General features: G+C 41.0%; 1 protein-coding gene across 3 annotated transcripts in view; it reads right to left on the bottom strand.

Moving 5' to 3' along the window:
• Window positions 1–19,102, bottom strand: part of CSRNP3 (cysteine and serine rich nuclear protein 3) — a 90,810-nt gene extending 71,708 nt beyond the window's left edge. Inside the window, exon 1 of one of the 3 annotated variants that reach the window (XM_030241250.2) lies at window positions 19,014–19,102. Coding sequence is in view for 1 of the 3 variants with exons in the window: in XM_030241245.2 (XP_030097105.1) it covers window positions 795–863 (69 nt within the window). In the remaining 2 variants the exon portion in view is untranslated. Of the gene's footprint in view, window positions 1–794; window positions 907–18,771; window positions 18,905–19,013 lie in introns of those variants that run through there. The other 2 variants (XM_030241253.2, XM_030241245.2) reach the window with 2 other exon arrangements.
• Window positions 19,103–21,122: the final 2,020 nt, after the last annotated feature.

Raw genomic sequence — 21,122 nt, 5'->3', positions numbered from 1 at the left:
TTCTGCCTTTAGTCCTATATTCTCATATAATGTGACTTGATAAACCAATCTACTTCATGTACCAAGCAATTTATTTGCTGCTTGCCATCTCCAGAGTGAGTGAACTAACAGCTGCTGCTAACACAAACTCTGCAGAAGCAAGCTATTTCAACATTTTATTAAAACTCAGACGTAAATGCTGTAGGTACTACAAGATTTATCTGTCTCATACACCTAATAATATGCATCTTTTTTTTCCTCTGTAAAAAAGATAATTTTATACCTGAGTTATCAACTACATTCATTCCAAACCTAAAAATAATGCAAAAAATCTACAAAATCCCTTTCAATAGTGCTGAGGAGCCATTCTTACTGTTTGTTCACCACTAAATAAGACAGTTTCAGAAGCAGTTTTTTCAGAAGCATTTTCCTATGCAAACTCAAAGAAAGCATTTTTAGATCTTCCAGCACTCTCTTCCTGTTGGTAGCACACACTGTATTTTCAACATGAGTATTTCCATCACACAAAATGACCTCTCTTCCTACAGCTTACTGAGCAACTTCAGCATCAATGAGATGCAATGCGTATCCTGTCACATGAGAAAGCTGCCAGCATCAGGCATGCCTATGATTTCACTGTTTATGGATCTCACATCCGTAGAAACCTCCAAGGCAGCAGCAATAATAACGGGAAAAGCTGCTTCAGAGTCATTTGTGAGGAACAAGCAAGATGCTTGCACATGCATTTTTATCCAAGAAATGTTGTGCAAGGATCAAGAATAGCTATTCATAACAGGAATTTTTTTCACCCTTACCTGTAAATCCGGTTTCTGTGTTTCAGCTCTGTCAGTGCAGAATGAAAGGTTTACTCCCCCTTTCTCCATCCATCAGACAGCAGCCATCCAATAACTGAAGTCATCCTGGCATCCTCTGGAACATGCTCTCTCCCTTATTTCCCACTCCCCACCCCCATCTGCATGCTAGCAAAATGGGAAAACAGCAAGACGAAAACAACAAAAAAAGCACATCTAAAAACCAGCTTTAATAAGCTACTTAGTAGTCAGTGAGGACACTCAGTACTAAAAGGTAATGACAAAATTTAAAGACAAGAAAAAAACCAGTCTATTAATAAGCCTTCAGCTCCACTACTGAATAGGAATTCTCCCTTTCAGCTCCTCTTTGTAAGGAAAAAACAAGCAAACAGCTGTAGGAAGACAGTTACTGCCTGTATACATTCTTTGAGACTGACTCAGCTATCCAGATCTTCAGTGAAGAGCGCTGCTGTGTATTTAGGAAAGCTTGTGATTATCAAAATAACAGTGGTGCTTTTATGCAGACAAGGATCTGAAACCTCAATGCAAATTAGAAAAATTCAGAGATAGATGCCAGGAATTTCCTACAAAATATGTTTCTTTCCGTTTGAGGAGTATTTATAAAATACCTCAAAAAGAATAATTAGTAGATACCTTTTTCTTGAATTTAGCTGTGTAAAACTCTACCTGTATAACTGGTACATGCACATTTATTTTACTGTATTTATAACAGAGTAGCTAATGTTCAGTGTGCTGCATGAACTTTACACAAAACTTTCTACCTAAATAAGAATTCAGATGCAGAGAATGACTAGGAGAACAATTTTCAATTAATGTGCCTGAAATATACTCCAGTCTCTTTGCAGCCTCTTAAATCTAGTTTGAAAAAATTTTTTCCAAGATTAGAGAATTTTTATTTTCTACTTCTCTATAATAAATCAGGTAGGTAACAGCTCAGTTGAAGACAGCACCATCACATTTCGTTTATGACAGTTTAATTACATTTACAATCAAAATCAAACATGAGTCTTCTTAGCTAAGATATCATTTACTGCCATATCAAAGCATTTGTACTCCAGGATTTCCCCTTTAAAGAAAAACATTAAGCAGCAGAAGCTGACAAATACCTTTGTGTATACAAATTTTAATCTCCAGCTATAGTTTTCCAATAAAATTAACTGTGAATTCCTTTAAATACAAGCATCTGTTCTCTTCTATGAATTATTGATCTTTAACGACAGCAAGACTATACCAATTAGCATACTTTCACTACAAAGTAATAGCTGATTTAGCTTCTGAAAAAATTAGCTGTCAGTCTTATCACAACAAACTGCCAGCAGATCCTGTGCATAACATTCAGATTCTGTCTTTACAAGTAAAGTAGGTGTCTTTTTAACCAAATTACCTCAGTTTAACATAAAACCTCTTCTTAGATGCCTAGAAAAATGGAAATCCTTTCCTGCGAGCATTAAAAAACTATATTAGGTTTCAAACCCAAAAAATCAATACCATTTTATTTAGTGGGAAAAAAGGGAATACTGAGAAGCACCTAAAAAGACATTTGGCCTTGATAAGCAATTGGCTGGAAGACTTCAAATTTATTTTCTTTTTGGTCTGCAGAAAGAAATCTGGAATTGAGCTTCACCTTCAACTTTCAACCAGCCTGAGTGCTAAGAGAAATTAACAGACATACAGAACTGCAGTGCCACAATTAGACTTAATAAACATATTTAAAATTTAGATGCAAGTTGCAGCACTGTTCCATCCCCCAAACACCATCAGAATAGCTAGCCAGAAAAATGGGCAGTATAAACAAGTCAATCATAACGCCTTGCAAAATCTACTGTGAAAATAGGAGAGTATGACCAACAAAAACCCCAATAGCTCTACAGCAGGCATAGAATGAAGCAACTCTTAACACAGACAGACAGTGTTTCTAAAGTAAAACACAAATAGCATTGCTACAAAAACCGATTAGCATTAAGTAGGCTGCTGCTTCCCCCACACTCCACAAGGGCTGCACACACAAGCCTCCCTAGCAGTGGGGTCTGTGCAATCTCCAGAACCTAACCTTGCCAGTTTCCTCAGATTTCTGTGTAACATCAGACAGTCCTTGTGAAACTTGCCCCAATTTGCACATCAAGAACTGAGTAAAGTCGTTTACATAATAAATGCATTTTAAATATACGAAATTCACTTCTGCAGAGTGCTGAGGACATTCTCCTGCGCAGGTGGGGGCGTTAGGCTGCCTGGGCAAAAGCCCAACCTGCCGACAGCACAGCCGGCGGCCCTGACAGAGGGAGGCAGCAGCAGCCCCTGCCCACCCCTTGCCAGGACCCTTCCTTCAAGCTGAGCCTCTTGCCCCCGGGGCCCTGCTGGAGCTGCGCCCCCAGTGCCCTGCTGGGAGCCGGCCAGGCACCTCCCGAGCCCCGAGGGATCCCAGACCCGCCTCCCCAGCAGGCTCCAGCCCAGCCTGGCAGCCAGCCCCGGCCCTGAGCTGCCCCGCACTGCCGAGCTGCCCTCGGCTTCCCTCTCACCTGCTCTGTCCAAGCCACCTGCTGCACTGGCTGCTCCCCGGCAGAGCACCTGGACCCGACCGGCCCTTTCCAGAGCCAGCACCTGCGAAATCTCGGCAATGCTTTCCAGCTCCAAAGTGCCATTATTGGACTAATTAACCACATATACACAGAGATGGAGAAATGGAAACAATCCAGGTTTGTACCCAGTCCCTGCTGTGACTCTAGGAATTACTTTTTGTACCTGTATTTATTTGGCTAGTTCTCCTTTTTTTTTTTTAAACTTACCTATACTTGATGCTGCATAACACACACATTTATATTTTTTCTCCTGAGATATTACATTGGAAAAAAGGAAAGTTCCACCAGAAAGCAGATTCCTGCAACAACTTCCTTTGCTTCCCCCCCCCCGATTATTTGTATTGCTACCAAAATATTTCCTTCTGTTTTCTCTGACTCTACAAAGAATGAAGTTTCTTTTGGAAATCCCTCTATGAAATAGTTTGACAGGATCAGCTCCCTCCTAAATAAACCCTCAGGCTGTGGAACTGGATAGCACCAACTTCACCATCTTAGTTTTTCCTGAAATGCAAATCTTTCCAAGTAGGAGAGAAGGCAAGAAATGGCTGAGGGCAAAATGGTCTTGTAGATGTACAAATCTCAAAGAACTCTGTTTACTGGTAACTAATATCTCTTGATCTCCACTTCATAAACTGCACAGGCACTCACAGCCTCTGGATCCCAGAAGCTATACTCTGGTTACAAAACTTTATGACAGTTTATCACACAGTCCTTCACTAAAACCAATTACTGTAGATATCTCCTGTCAAGCGTGAGAGCAGCTCTAACATCCTTCATGAAGGCACAGGTGGAGCTTGATGATTAGAGAATGCTCCGGGCAGACTTTTGAGACAGTCACCAGTCTGTTCACCAGGGTAATGACTGCAGGCTCAGGTATTTGCCTAAGACAAGCAGTGGTTACTGGCTAGCTCAGGAGCAGAAGAGCTATCACCTGACCTGTTGTAAGAGGTCAGGTCTTCCACAGCAAAATCCTCTTCTGAAAGATTGCTCCTTGGATGTTGAAACAAATTTCTCACATGGGTCTAGAAATAAGACCTTTATTCACAGTCTTAAGAAATGCCTGCAGAATCTCAGTATTCTGAGGTTTAAGTAGTTTGAAACTATCAAACAGGATATGTGAAATACAGTTTCCATGAATCTTTGGTTAAAAAAAACCTCCAGAGTCAAACAGCAAAGTGCAAAATGCAGAATGCATATAAGAAGCCATATTGGCTTCAACGCGCTACTGACTGCATTCCACGAAACCTGAAGACAGTTCAGGCTGGAAGTGGTGGTGGATAATTATGAGCAATGCGCAATGAAAACACATCACCCTATATTTTGAAAATCAAAACTCTTTCAGGAAAGAACAAGGTTCATTAAGGGCAGCATTCATACATTTTTACTCTTCAACAGAACCTGTAAGCCTGTACTGTGTCCAAAGGAGCTGAACCGTGTTTGCTACAGTTCAGAACAGAAACAAACCAAGCCCTTTTCATGAGGCACATCATACTGGTCAGTGGATCTGGCACTTGAATATATTCCTCCTGTTACTGCAGGAGGAATTAACTATCAAGGAGCTGTAAAAACTACACTGAGACGCTTGGCTTGCAGATGAAGATGCAGATTGAGCTCTGGGTGGGAGGCCAGAGAGAGACAAGAGGCTGTGAACTGTCAACTCTGGGATGACAAAAGGCACAAAGATTGGTGATGCTGGCCAGGTGAACAGACACTGAGAGACACAGCAGGAATCTGTAGGAGCCTCTAGCTAGAGTGACCCCGAGAGAAGTTAGAAAGTGTCTTTTCCCAGTCCAGCACTTAAAGAAGGAGTCAGGGCTCTTCATTTCTCGGTCTCAAGGTTGTTTATTGTATCTTATCTACAAAATTCTTACTCCTATCCTGCCAAGGTCTGCTCAGCAGGACAGTCAGAGGCTTCCTGCCTGCCCCCGGGGTCATGTTATGTCTTAATACTAAATACTGCATATGCAATGTTTACAATTACTTTCCAATACCTATCACCTATGTTAGACAGTGAGCTTCTGCTCTAAACCAATCCGAAAGTGCCAACATCACAGCAGAAGATGGAGGCCAAGAAGTAGAAGAAGGAGAAAGGCAGGACATGCCCAAATCCCTCCATCTTGCCCCGAGTCTCCATTCTAAAAAAACCCAAAATCTACTTTTTCACCCTGTGATAAATTCACTATCATTCTACTTAATTTTTCATGGCTTGCAGATCTTCATCTAAGGTTGGTAACTTGTTCCACGGTCATAATCAACACCACAGGCATTTCTGGGCTCTGTGCCAGGGTCTCTGAGACCCCTGGCAGGGGTCTTGGCTGCTCAGGACAGCCAGAGGGATGCCCTGGGTCCTGACAGGAATTTATTAATAAGAAAGAAGATGAAGTTGGGTGACACCAGCACAGTGAATGGACACAGGGAAGGCAGCAAGGGCTGAAGACTCTTGGAGGAGAGGAGAGACTTTTCCACACTGGCACTGTGAAGGCACAAAGCCTTTGCTGGGGGTCCTGGCTCAGAGGAACCAGCTCCAGCTGTTTCTGTGTTACTGTGCCAGGAATAAAGGGCTTTATGGACATGTGAAGCTCTGCTGAGGGCAACCTGGGGTGGAAATGGTGAGGAAACTTGGTCTGGCTGTGTGAGGGGGCTGTGCTGGGCATCCAGCAGGGCCTGCCGGGTCACTGGGGCCGCCTGCCAGGAAGGGGCTCTGGCCACAGCTGTGCAGGTGTGGCCTTGGGAGTGCAACTGCCAGGGCCTCGGGAATGGGCACTCTGGGAAGCTTCATCAAGGGGCGAGTGGGGAAGGACTACACTGACTATTGCACTGCTAAGGGCCAAAAACTCCTGCCACAGCTTTAAGACAAACAGTACAGCAGCACCCATTAGAAATAAGATTTTCTTTACTCCTTGATAAACAAAACCAAGGAAAACCAAAACAAATGTTCCTTTCTTCTTAAAATATACGTAGCAAGCTTGTGTGAAATCAAGTAAAATTAAAAACAAACCAAAAAAAAAACCTACACCACAGAAACCTCCATGAAAATAGTGCCAGGTAAGAACAAATCTCAGGCAAAACCAAAAAACATATTCAAGGCAGACTAATTTTAATCTCTTAGAAATGCAACTTACATAAATTTCAAGTTTCTCAGACTCCCACCCACTTACCAACATTCAGTCTATATTCCTTCAATCAGCTCAAAAGTATAGTCATCTGCCTTCAGTCAAAGCAAAAGTCGTATGACAAATGACACAAAAAGAGACACAAGGTAAGCAAGGAACTTTGCACCAGAGTATACATAGATTTCCACTAACTCATCTGTGACTACCTTATAAAGCAGCTTTCTACCATGGAAATTATTTCCAATTTTGCTTATTTGTAAACCAACTAAGTCAGGTAAGCACTTCCCAAAACCCAGATTTGACTACTCATAACTAAATAACAATATAAAAGCCTAAAACGTTAGATTTCAAAAACAAGCTTCTCTTGAACCATAGCCTACGCTTCATGACTGAAAGGCAAAATTAAACAAACCTGAAAAAGTTTATTAACCCAGTTTTCATTAGTGGTAAATAAAAATTCTTGGCTTTTAGCCATATCTGCTCCAGTGATGGTGGCACAGCCCAACAGTAAGGGAAAAGAGGAGGTACTACCTTTTGAAAGGAACACAGACAGACTGACAGCTAGGTCATGGAGGAACACCACTTTTCACTGCTATGACACAGGCACCTTACGAGATTTTACTTAGTCAACACAGCTGAGTACCTGAAAGATTAATAAGGGGTCTTCTCCTGCTTATTTTGCAGCCAAGAGTTTCTTCTTTTATTTATATTCTTCCTCCTCTACCAATGCACTGACTTGATGAAGCCTTTAAGGTTAATAAAACATACAGAAACATAAATGCATGAAGCCAAATATTATGTGCTTAAGCAACTATACCACAGTTACAAACATTTTAATTCAAAGAACAGAGGTGGAAAAACATTAAGAGCAGGGATAATATCTAAATACATTTCCTCCAAACATCTGATGCTCACCTCAATTGTGAGCATTTCTCATTTTTTTCAAGAGTAAAAACAAAAATTAACTTAGATGAATTTGGCCCTGAGTATTATCATCCTGGTTTCAACCACATGCTCAGCGTCCTAAACCTCCTAATTTTTTTTTCCTGGCAAGTTTCAGCTCTTTCCCCTGCCCAGCTTCATTCATGAGTCTACATCTACCCTATCTTCAGCCCCACCTATTGCTCATATTCATTCATATTGGCCACTAAAAGCAGCCCTTAGCCTTTTACTTTTATTGGGGATTGTGGGGCTGCCCACAGTCACTTCACACAGGTGACCAGAGAGGTGACAAGGCTACACCGATATCTAAAATCACATTTCTCCTGTTTTAGACATTGGATTTTGTGCCATATGTTACATATATCCATGTGCCAACCAGTCACCAAAAGAGGTATCAAATGGTGAATCAGGTCCTCAAGTACATCATACAGACAAACAAGGGTTTTTTTCATAGCAATTTCTGATGTAAAAAATTATTAGTGTTTTGCATTTCTACCAACAAAAGTACTACATTTTTAAATACTTGTGCAAAATGTAATCCCAGAAGTCACTGAAGGAGCTCCTCCTTTATCCCACACATACTTTCAGGAAAGGCCATGCACTGTTTCTATTGACAGTACTCAGTGTTTTTCCCAGTGCCGCTGTGCACAACTCACCAAAACAGACAAGGAAAGAGTATCCAAGGAAATCATGTCCAGTTCATAAGGACATCTGACTAACCAGTACTACCAGCCTTTCAATACACCACTTCCTTGGGGCCATTCTCATGCCTGTTCCATGCATGGTTTTGTCCTAGTGTGGTTTTTTTTTAGCAACATAAAGAAAAATCACCATTGTACAAGAAACATAAGAAGTTTTGCATCACATAAAGATTAAAGATCTTTAATCACACAAGAGATGATGAGCAGGGCATTAAGTTAAGCTATCGAATGAATAGTAAACAAATTCAAAACTTATAAGTGGCAGAGCTGTTAAAAAAATGAGGGGAAAATTATATGAAAGATCGGTTGCTTTTTCAAAAATTCAGAGAGTGCCTAATTTGTCTCCTTGAAAAATGAAAGGTCATTATTTAACTTTTTCCACCATCATAGCTAAGGCAGAATTCAAAATGTACATGATTTTGCTGATAAATTAAAATGTCCTCACTCCCCAAGTAACAGGAACTTCAGCTGCACCAAAGAAAGCAGTGTTCTGCAAAAATCAACCTGTGTCTTCACATAAAGATCTGCAAAAGCATTCTAGAAGAGAACGCTCACTTGGCAGGGAACAAGAGTCTAGTTCCTATTTCCAAATCAATCTTGTGAAGGAGAAAGCCAAATGATCCCTACACACAAGTGAGTGGCCTAGTATTAGAGTGTTATGCCCCATTTCATCCAATATCAGCCAAGAGAAATGGCAGGCCCTTGCTTAGCACTATCCTCCCAACATTATTTATAGCTTGTTCATTACATTATGTCTCTGAAAGATTCAGGTGTCAATTTCAACACTTTCAGGCCAGGAAAAAACAGATCCAAGTCTCTCATTTTCTTAGGAACTACTCTCAACTACAATAAACAAGTACATGGCTATCATTGGTAGAAGAGAAAATCCAATCACATTAAGAGTTCACCCACAGAAAAGAGATCAGCGCTTTGGATTTCCACTGCACAGAGCTGACTGTACTCTAAAGCTCATAAATTCAGATATCCAACAGTGCTGGTATGCCCATTTCAGCAAGGTGGAAGCCCCAGTGACATGCAGGATGACTGAATATAGGATGACTGACACAAGTTCTACTGGCTATGTTAAAAACACAGTAAGCATTACTTTGAAGGTTGTAGCTGCAGATAGACATCAAATAGATTTCCTGACTTGCAAATGCCTTTTTAATCACCTTCAGTGCAGCAGCAAGCCTGCAAGAAAATGCTTAGCAGAATCACAAACTTTGAAGGAGCCATACCAACAGAAGGTCAGGGTTTGCAGTGAAAACCAGGGTAGTCAAAAGCAACAACCAGGAACTAATTTAAACAGCTTTCTCAAGACATGTCAAACAAGGAAAGACAAAAAACATTGTCACTGGGCAGAGAGAGCTCTTTTCAGACAGATCAGTTTCTGAAGAGAGGCTCTGGAAGAATCCCAAAGTTGTCATCAAAATCAAAAAGCCTCACTTCTTACACAAACTGTTAAGCCTTAGGCTAGGAAGGATTTTCAAAGCAGTGACAGAGTCTGCTTTATTTTGCATCATTGTGAATAGATAATTTTTGGTAAAGTTAATGAGTGATACAAGCTGGAGAACAGGCTTCCTTCAGTGTTCAGACACAAAATCAGAAAGTCATATGCAATGAGAAGTCATTCAAGCTCTCCTTTACTTAGAACAAGTGTTTATAGTCAGAGTGTCTGTAAGGGAGAGGTGCAGACAATGATCTCCACAGTCTTCCTATTGTATCCCTTACAGATCTTTTACAAACTCAATCAAAAATTGTCTGAAAAATCTGTCCAGTCAGGTAGCTATGTCCCAGGATGAGAGATGCAGTGCTTAAATGTAACTGCAGAAAAAATCCACCCTTGATGATCAGACTGTTCTTTTCTCACAGGTAGGTGGCATGATGAAACAAAGAAGGCATCAAAGATAGTACCTTTTTACAGATACATCAAACAGGGAAAATACTGAAGATTGGCCATCAGACAATCCCTTCAGTATTTCTGCTACATATTGAATATGTAGAAATACAGTGCACAGCACAAGTCAAAAACTTGTCTTTGTAACCAAGCTAAATTCTCTTTTCTATTAGCATGACCACTGGTGCTTCCCCATGGGTAACCTGGAACAGTTCTACAAAAGGCCTCACTTGTAAATAGACTAAGTATACAAGGGTAAAGGATATCATCCACTCAATGTTATGGATTAAAATATAATAGGAAAAGCTCAATATAAACTGGAAGATACAGGAAAGCCATTTCAAATGTTTTCATATATCACATCAATTACTTTTTTTGCTATTTTGACCTACTAACATACAACTCTCACCAAACACCTTCAAAAGCAACAAAAAAGAAAAACAAAAAAAAAAACCAAAACCATTTTTGAACAATTTAAACTTCTAGATGAATTCTGATCACTCCACATAGATTGAAAAGATGAGCTCCCTAATAATTTATTACTAAAACTAAACATTAATTTAAATCTGTTTTAAAAATGGATTTTAAATAATTTCTTTTAGTCTACCTTTTTAAAAAAAATCTAATAGTGAGATGCAAGCAATTCAAGATTTTCTAATAAACACTATATTTCATTCTAGGGATACAATATGATAAGAAAACAGAAAAGCAGGCAATTTTAGCTATATTTTTTGGGGCTTTCCTCCTCTCTGACTGACATTTACAGACTTGATCTTTAACATCTCTTAAGGAAAACAATAGTTTTGATAATAATTTAATGTATTCACTTTATAGATAATATATCACTATAAAAACTACAATTTTTTCACATCTTAATAGGAATTTTAGTCACAGTCATGATCAGCAGCAGTATGAGTAGTGTTTCATCAGTAATATACCAGATGCTGACAAGAAAGCCTGATAGTGATCAGTTCAGGAGCTATTCTAAGTCTGTAAATTATCTTCATTAAGCACAAAACATAGTAGTAATTTTATTTTAATACCAGCATTTTTATCAGACTGTTCCTTTAAAAAAAGACTGAAGTAAATATTTTGTCCATTAGTTATCCTTAAATGCAACCCACACTGCACTCTGCAAACAAAAGTGTGAATTTTCTTTAAAATCCCTCTTCCTAAGGGAGGTACCACAATCAAAGAACTCGGCAAGAGCATCAGTCGGCTGCAATCAGGCACTGACACCTAGCGAACGCTTGCAGTTAAGAAATGCTGTGCTCATCCCCTCACCGCCCTGCACCACCAGCGTTACCAGCACACTCATACTGACAAGGTGCTTCAAATACAAAGTTTCCCTGATTCCACCTGGGGGGACACCAGGACGGGCGGTATTCCGAGCATGAAAAGACTCACAAAGCATCCGAGCAGCTCAAAAGCGCGTATGTCCCTGCAATGAGTCCCTACTTTGTTTTATTTTTCATAGATACTGGCAGCCTAGTGACTAGTGCTCAGTATGGCAGGGAGAACAAGCAGACAGACAAGTTCCTCGAGACGAGATGGATTTTGCAACCCCCCAAATCCACTCAGGGAGTCAGCTGGCTCCACACACAGCGCAATTGTTTTCTTTCCATTATGCAGCAGATGGTGCTGGAGATGATCTGAAAAGCCCTTAAACGTGAACGGCACATGCAGAGAAACAGTGGAGACTGCAACCAGAGGATTTATAGCTGAGAACAATCTGGGGTCAGTGATTATGTCATCACATTGTCACTCTTAATGTGTCTCAACAGAGATGCAGAAGCTAGCTGTGGGACCCATTCATCGAGCTTCATGCAGAATCACCAGCCTCACTTCCTCACCAAGAACAACAGAGAGTTCCTGACATTCTTACTCCACTCCTCTTACTCTCTGATTGCATTTAAGGGATCCCTTTTCCCAAACCTTTTGCATTTCTTCAGCCTAAACCCCAAGGTAGCAATTATCTGTTCTCTTGAATTCTTAAGGAGCACTGGACAAATTATTCAGTGAAAAACTGCACTGCCTAGTATTACAAGCAAAGCCAGAAAACAAATTCCAGAATAAGCCTTCAAGCTCTTACAAGTGAGTTGAGGTTGTGTTGGAAGGCAGGGGAGGAGGGGCAATGCAATACACTGCCAGATGCTATCCACCACCGTAAATCTTTTCAGACCCATTTCCAATTTCCAGTTTTCACAGCCTCAGTTTCTCAAATTTCCAAACAGAATGTTCCAGAATCACATACAGCATTATGAATTGTATACCTCTGCAGCCTGTAAGCATTTTTCCAATATTAGCTCTGAATTGACTTCAATGGAAGCTAGATGGAAGAAAAAAAAATAAAATCAGTAATTCCAGAACTTCTAGCTTCACTTGAAAAAAAATTATGTGTATCCAGGGTATTCATGCTTGGCTCTGGGTGCTAGGCTCAATTTCTCTCATGTATATGCAAGTTCTTTTGTTACAGCTATAACCTACATAGGTGATAGCATTAGTGAAAAGTCTTTAAAAATGGGTATTTGGATGAAGTTATTACTAAATAGTAGGTTGCTCTTTCCTGTATGATCCTTCTCCAGCAGAACTGATTGTGTTTGAATGAACAGCTCCAGTTGTAGAGGTCACAGTGGTGTTTTTTCCTTTTCATGATTCCATAATAATCCACATTTGTGTGTGGTGACAGTGGCAGGGGGAAACAGAGTCTCCCAGCCCAAACCATGAAGACCAGCAGGCCGCTGGCAGCTGCCTTTACTTTCCAAATTTGTTTTTAATACATCTTTAAATTACCACACATTATGAGGATAAATTTCTTAGATGTACTATTCAGAGGCTTTTACAACAGTAAATTATCTACTTTACCTGAGCTGATTGTTTCAGCAACTTTATAATTCTCATTTCCTTTTTTACCAGTTACAAAACAAAACAACCCATACCAAACTGTGGGGTTATGGTGGGAACTTGACAAATCTGAAGAACTGGCTTCTTATTCTGGAATGAGTGCTCAGAAGGAAAAACAACAACACAGAAAACCTATCTAACTTTGAAGAAAGACCCAAGCAGAGTCACTCCATCAAGGCTTATCCTATAGCTGTTTGGTTCAGGATACACCCCAAACATCCCATGTCACTTTTGCTCATCTGAGATGGTGAGGGACATACACTGAAAAACACACAAAATTTCTGCCACTGTTAATAAATTTTAGTTTGTGAATCGAGTGCAGTATTTTGAGATCCTTCATTTAAAAAATATAGTGTAAGTCTGTTAAAGAAGTAAATATTTTATGAATGCATCTTGGAAACAAGTTCAAGCCAAAGTACACATTAGCAGAAGCAGGGCAAATCCTGAGCAACTAAATTCTCATTAGTTTTTATAAGCATATACAATGCTCATAAATTTATAAACATACAAATTTCTAGGTGTATAGAATGCTCTCTGGCTTGTTGAGACTGTATCTGGAAGACAACACGTTTTTCTATGCTATCACCACAGTAAGGCTTGACAATTTTTTCATAATTTCTTATACCATGCTAAAAATTAGAACAGGTAATCTTGTCAAATAAGAATTCACATTTAGGTGTAAACATATGGGCAAAACACAGATGATTAAGGAGAGGAACCTGAGGAGGAACAGCAGAGTGCCTGATCAGCTTTCAATGATCAAAATTTTTTCCGTAATAAAGAATATTTATACTCCCTCAAAGCAGTATCCTGCTTTGCAGTTCAAAAATCCTTGTTGCCATGGGAACTGCAAAAGAAGCCAGTTGTGACATAGCAAGCCTGTAACAGAAACAAGTCTACTGTGAAATGACCAACAGTTCAGGGTTTTGAATAAAAAATGCTTGAGTATTTTAAACCTGAAAACAAAATGCTGCCTCAAATCTTTCTTCCAAATCTTCTTTCCACAAATATCTTGCAAATTTTCACTAAAATACAGACATTGTTTATACAAAATGGGGCAAATTTTTATTTCATATCTACTACACCCAGTGCAAAAATACCTACCTCCATATGTGTCTTTTGCAGATATATTTGGTACAGAGTGTACATTAGTGATTTCCATTATTGTAATTTATGTAGCGAGACAAAGAGATCTCAAAAAAGAGACAAAAGACTAAAGCACACACAAAAAAAATACTGCATAAGAAACTATACAAAGGGAGACTTCCAATGCAATTATATAAATCAATTTTTCAGGGGTATACATGCAATTTGCCCTTTGTATCTGTTCTCACCAGGTAACAAAAATCAGTGCTTGATTACTAAAATAGAACATCATGCCTCTTGAGAAGGCTGTTGGCACTTCAAAGCAAAGTGAAAAAGCAGTGTCAAACCCAGAGTCATGCAGTTCCCACTTGAACACAAACAGTTTGCAGAAGTGTGAATAAAAAAACCCCAACAAGGCTGATCAAAGGATCCATGTAATAACATGGAACTCATACTTTCAAACATAACCCTTTCAGTACCCCATTATCATCTTATCGAGACACTAGACTTATTTTTCTGTCAAATATGTGTATGATAAACATGTCTTGAGAACACCACATGATAAGTTTGCATTGAAATGATGTGACCTTTAGGTCACATATGCTGATTGGTGACACATCAATGAAGTTGGGGAGAGCCCTGAAGAAAACACTTTTGCAAAACAGTTACCCGCAAAACTGCTTTCATTTGTCAAAGCAGTCTCGTATATGTTTAGAATACCTTTTACCATTGTAGCTCCAGAAGCAGCACATTATGACTAATTTAAAAAGAATCCTAGGGAACTAGGTACAAGTCTTATCTGCAGACTGGCTCATGGCTCCAGATTGCTTTGCAGAACCATTAATTAGGAAATACATTCTTTTTTATCTGTTCTAACAACACTTCCTTATCAGACAGCACATTATACAGAATGTATTATCACTGAAACCAATTAGTTTGGATTACCTTCATTTCACCCCCCTCCCTGGAGGGCAGATAAGAGCAGCTATCTTCATTTTGGCCATGCCCACTCTCCTTTTTGACCCAGCCTGCACACCCTGGCACAGAACTGTACAGGTCTTGCCAAATGCTTGGACTAATCATCAAGTAACTGAAGCTATTGAAAGTAATGGAAGGCATCTCCAATGGAGAGTGCAGTTGCCTGGGAAATGGGAAATGCAACAGGCTTTTCTTTTTTACCTGTCGAAGCCATAAAGCAAACAGGACAAAGGAGAGGGAGAGCACTGATACCTGAATCTTTATTAAAGTCTGCAAAAGTATTTAAACTGGACTCAAGAAGTCAAGCAATCTACCACAAAGTGAACCAGTTTGGAGAGAAACTCTTTAAAAGATAAAGTTTTACTTTCAGAATAGTGTGGCATTATTCATTTGACAAGTTTTTAGAATTAGCAAAAATATAAGCTTCTTCCTTAAATGGGTTGTGGGGTAAGAGAGTAATACAGTACAATGATGCATATTAGAAACAGCAAAAACAAAGGAAAATATTAAATCTTCTAGATCATTTCACACGCACATATCAGTCCTTCACCTAACACTTCTCTATTTGATGAATCCTTTTTCCAGTAACACAAATGTTCTATTTTTATCAGATTCATACACACATTAGGGAGATGTCTTCACTGCCAGAGACATCTGTGAAAGACTGAAAAGAGTGATGTCCAGAGACACTGTGGAGTGCCTGTGTGAGGGGGCAGGGGCAGGTCAGACCTTGCCCTGGTGGGGCAGTGCCCTGCTCCACACCCCCCACCCTGGAGCCTTTATCCCAGCCCTGCTGAGGCTGCCAATTCCTGGCACAGGGGAAGCAAGGCTCCACATCCCACCTCTGGAGCCCCTAACCCAGCTCCTAAGTGGCCAAATGACCACAACTCCCACCTGGGGGAAGGGTCCAGGAAGGATAAGGGGTATTTAAGGCCAAACATAAAGCAATCAGATGTCTTGACCCTACTTCCTCTTGGAATTTTCATCTCAATACCACTGGAACCCAGGAGTTGGTACTGATATGTGTCCTTTTCTGGATCTTTTCTGTCTTTCTTTCTTCTTCTAATTCCTTCTTCTTGGAATTTCTGAGAACTTAAAACTGAATTGGCTTAGAGTTTGCTAAGCTGAATGGGCCAAGTTAATGCTTTGAGAAGTGTTTTATGTTGATTGAGTGCTGCATTAAACATTTTCAAAATTTCTTTGATTTTCTAAAGTTGCCAATAAAGTTCTTTTTGCTGTTTTGATCTCTTGAGAATACTTCATCAGTATTTCTCTGGGGGGGGTCTAACTTAGAATACATGAACAACTGTAAGACCTTTACAATGGCTCATCCAGTGAGTTGCTTGGGGCCTTTAGAGCATTCAAACCTTCTTATTCTCTGGTTCAACATTTCTCTAAATTAGTGTGCTGGGTTTGGCTTGGAGAGAGTTAAATTTCTTCACAGCAGCTGGTATGGTGCAGTGTTTTGGATTTGTGCTGGACACAATGTTGGTAATTCCAGGATGATTTTGTCATTGCTGAGCAGTGCTCACACACAGTAAAAGCCTTTCCTGCACCTCACAGAGCCCCACCAGGTGCACAAGGAGCTGGGAGGGGACACAGCCAGGACAGCTGCCCCCAGGGATATCCCACACCATATGGTGTCATGCTCAGCATACAAACCTGGAGGAAGAAGGGGGAAGGGGAGATGTTTGGAGTGACAGTGTTTGTTTCCCCAAGTCACTGTTATGTGTGGGGCAGCCCTGGCTGTCCTGGAGGTGGCTGAGCACTGGCCTGGCCATGGGACCTGCTGGATGGATGCCTTGTTTGGCTTTGCTGGTATGCACAGCTTTTCCTTTACCTACTGAACAGCCTTTACCTCAACCCACAAGTTCCTCACTTTTACCCTTCTGATTGTCTCCCCCGCCCTGCTGCTGGAGTGAGCAAACAGCTGTGCAGCATTTAGTTGCCAGCTGGGGTTAAACCAAAACCATCAGTCACCATCAACCACCTGTAGGAGATTCCCCTTTAGAAAGTAAACCAACGCCCAGCTCAGCCCCATTCACCCCCCCTTCACTTTGAACAAACAGACTGATGTAGTACATCCCTGCAGTAACATCTGTCTGTGGTTAAAGCAAGCTGTGTTACCAGTGTGACAAGTGCCAAACAAGGCTGTCTGCCGATCTGCAGCGTCTCTACAAGGCCATTTGTTTCCAAAATACAACAATTTACAATAGTGAATGTGTGTTAGAACACACAATACAACCTCCTGCAGTTGCTTATTGCTTATTCCCTCCACAGCCGTTGCAGTGCAATCACAGAGACAGGAAATAATTTTACATTGTCATTAGAACAACCTCAGAGAAAGAAAAATCTAAACACTAGACACAAGTCCTATCACAAAGATAAATTCATAGCAAGGTAACAGTGCATGCTGCAAACACTTTTTGGACTATTACACAAGTAAGGGTCTCCACAGAGTGAAGAAACCAGTCTACATTCAAGTGCTTTATATTCCATATATACTACCTAACTCAAAATACAAACAGATTTCCAAGGTTCAACCAAAATTCTACAACATATTGCAGAAAGTTTTATTTATTTCATAGCAAAAGCTGAGTAGACATAAAAATCTTTATGAAGTGTAAGAACACTTTAATATAAAGCATGCTTAGTCACAAACTATCCACATTTTCTCATTTTGCAGCACTTAACTGCATTCTCTAAAACAAATTAGGATGAGATTTTTAGTGAATAGTGAGGGATTTTGCTGAGCTAACCTGAACTACCGTTCAAACAATAAACATAAAAATAACATCTTGAAACAATAGCCACGGATAAGAACAGGTATACAAAAAGGGCAGACCTTTCCTTGTAGTCAATTTTTAAAAGCTGTATTTTAGAGATTACTTTAGCCTGCTTTGCTGTGACAAGACTAAAAAGCACATAAGTTGTTCTGGAATCACCCTAAGATATGTCACTCCAGCACCTTTGCCCTTGGGTGTTTATTTACGTTGCCACTTTTCAACGTAAAAAGACTGAGTAGTAAATAGACTGAAATTTACAAATACCTTAGAGCATAGTTTTTTTCTACAGACACTATGCAAAAATCCATTCTCCAGTTTGCCCACTGATAAAGTAAGGGTGACTAATGTGGATGTGAAATCTTTTGTGGCAGACTTTTGTTAGCAATCTTTCCCCAGTAAAACATATCGTCACTCAGAACACTGCAATATACGGTGGGTATAAATCACCCATTAAGTGTGAAAGAACACGGGGAACTGAGCAGGTTTTGCAACCTGAAGCAGTCTGTCCATTATTTAGCTCTACTAGCTTCTCCCAACTGTTTGTCTTCCTGCCTACTGAGACCAGAAGATGTTTTAGACAAAGAAGGACCTGGAGGTGTATCATTGCTCCCGAATTTGCTATGCTGAGTGGATATGGAACATAGTTTCTCACACAGGACTAGCAGAGTCTTGCAGCACCACACGCCTATCCAGAACCACAGACTACACAGAAATCCTCGGAGACGCTTCCCATTTATTCCGCTACGCCGGGGCCAGCGGGGGCCAGCGCAGCCCGGTCCGTGCGCTCGGTGCAGCGAGGCCAGGCCCGGGCCGGCACCCCCGGCCCAGCCAGGCCCGGCGGGGAGGCCCCACACACACCGAGGGGCTCCGAGCCGACGGGCGCGCCTGGGAATGGAAGCGCTGGGCCAGCGGCAGCACCGCGGGACGGCCAAAACCCAAGGAGCCTAACGGGGTGCCGCAGGCCACCTCACCTCACCTCGCATCCCTTTACGCCTCAGGTGTGCCAAACGCCAGGAGAGACAGGCGGCCTTACGGGCGAGATCCAGAACGTCTCCGCTCTGGGGACAGCCGCTCTCTCTGGGTGACTCCCAAGCGCAGATGCCACTGGGGTTCGCCCGCCTCACCCGGATCGCCCAGCTCCCGGGCTGGCAGCGGGCGCCCCGCGCTCCACCGCCGCCAGAGCGCCTGCAAACGCGCACTGCGCTTGCGGCTCCTCACCTGAGCCGCCGGTGTTCCAGCGCTGCCTGGCGCCTCCAAGGCTCACCGGCCGGCCCGCGCCCGGTTCGGCAGCCGCCGCCGCCAGGGACGCCGGGCCCCTGCCCTCCATCGCCGGCAGAGAGCGCGGCGAGCGGCGCTCCCCCGGCTCCGGGGCGGGGTGACCCCGAGCGGCTCCCGCGGCCGCCCCGCCCTCCCCGGGCGCTGCTGGGGCCCGCGGGCCGAGCCGGGCCGGGCCGGGCCGGGCCAGGGACACGCCTGGGCATCCCCCGTGTCCCGTGTGTCTGTCACAGGTGCTGCCAGTACTGCTACAGATCTGTTTACAAAACAACAACGGGAGGGGTACCCAAGCACAACCACAGCTGCTTGTTGTTCTGCTTGTTGTTTGAGGCATTTAATAATTTCTTTCTTTTGTGCTCGTCTTCTGGTAAGCATAAACCCCTCTCAGACACATACTGATTATTTTCAGTCTAAGAAAGACAAATATATTATTTATGTACCTGCAATATTTTCAAGAACTTTCCCTCCCCAAAACCAACCAAACCAACGTGAAACTTGTCCTTTAATCACACATTTTGGATATTTTGGATTTTGGTTTCTCACATCTCTCCCTATCTTACACCCTGCCCTGAAAACTGGTTTTTTTTACAGCTGAGGAAAAAAATCTAACTGAAACACTGCAGCCTAAGTGCTCACTACATGCGAGTAGCAATACTCATTTCTAGAATGAACAACCTCAACAGACCTCGGTGGTTGAAAATTGTGGAGAGAAGGGACGAAAGGCATGCACCATCCCACTGCTCCGTTTGTGTTCCTCCTGGGGGGCACACCCGCAGCTCAGAGTTCCACATCACACAGATTCCTGGGTACATCTGGTTTTCCCAATACTCTTCAGAGGATCTGATGTGGAGTGCATATCTGTACATCTATGATGATTATTAGAGTTTGGACTTTTAATTTGTTTGGTGTAACCTTCATGGCATTACTTTAAGACAGAGAAAAATTCTTCTTAGAAATGGCACTCAAATATGATTGCTACCTAAAAATTTGGCTCTCATGTCTTATCATAAAACAATAAATTATACATAGAAAATAATAAGTATTTTTTCTTTATAACACAAAGATAATTCTTCACTTTAAATATAAAATATAATTGAAATTATACATACATTGCAGCCTTGGTAGTTAGAGACTTTCTTTAATATCTGGGTTTTTTTAGTTGTCTCAGAACACCTGATATGAAAAAGTGATTGAAGCATCATGAGCTCCTATATGTAATCCTGGGATCCTGAATAGGATTAATAGCCTCAAGAGTGTAAATTCAAGTGATGTTTAAGATCTTTCAGAAAGCATACAGCTTCAATTTTTTTTTAACTTTTCACAAATATATTTCTAACATTTTCTATATATTCGTATTTTACTTTTATAGCACCTCTTGATATCTAATAGTTTTTTAGTGGGAAAATAAAAAACACAGACAAAACCATTAAATACAATAAAAAATGAAGTCTTTATTCTTTTGGCTCAACTGTAATGTGGTTTACTGTTCTTTATGGTAATAGCATTTTCCTGCATGCAGTTCACCGACACACAAGTCAATATTTTTGTAAAAGGAGGAGTCAACATCGAATTTTTGCTTGTGTAAGAAACACAAAATGTCCTGATGTGATCAATTATACAAGTTTGCTATTTAATTCCTGTGGAAAAAAAAAACATTGTGGATCCCATATTATATTTAGAACAGTTCTAGTGCAGCATGAATCAACAAGAATAAGAATAGTCTATGTAAACAAACACTGGTAAAGATTTCATGAATAAAAATACTACCTTGAAACTTCTGATGCAGGCAGTGCTAGAATCTTAAACAAATCCTCCCCACCACATTTCAATTACAAGTTATATCTATTTGGAAGCAAGTGCATTTTGGACTCAGTTTGAAACTTATTTCACATTAAAATGTGTGCAAAAATACAGTACTAATAAAAAAGCAGAAACCTAAAGCTACCCCATTCTTTCCTTTGTTTCTTATTTTGTGAAGTTCTTGAATTAAAAAGTGCTATGGATAGAAAGTAATAAAAGTGACAGTAACAGCAACCTGAAGATAATTCTCAT

This window comes from Serinus canaria, chromosome 7 (genome assembly GCF_022539315.1).
Source record: "Serinus canaria isolate serCan28SL12 chromosome 7, serCan2020, whole genome shotgun sequence".
Lineage (NCBI taxonomy): Eukaryota > Metazoa > Chordata > Aves > Passeriformes > Fringillidae > Serinus > Serinus canaria.
The sequence above is the reverse complement of the archived record's forward strand: the minus strand, read 5'-3'. Positions and strand labels throughout refer to the sequence as shown.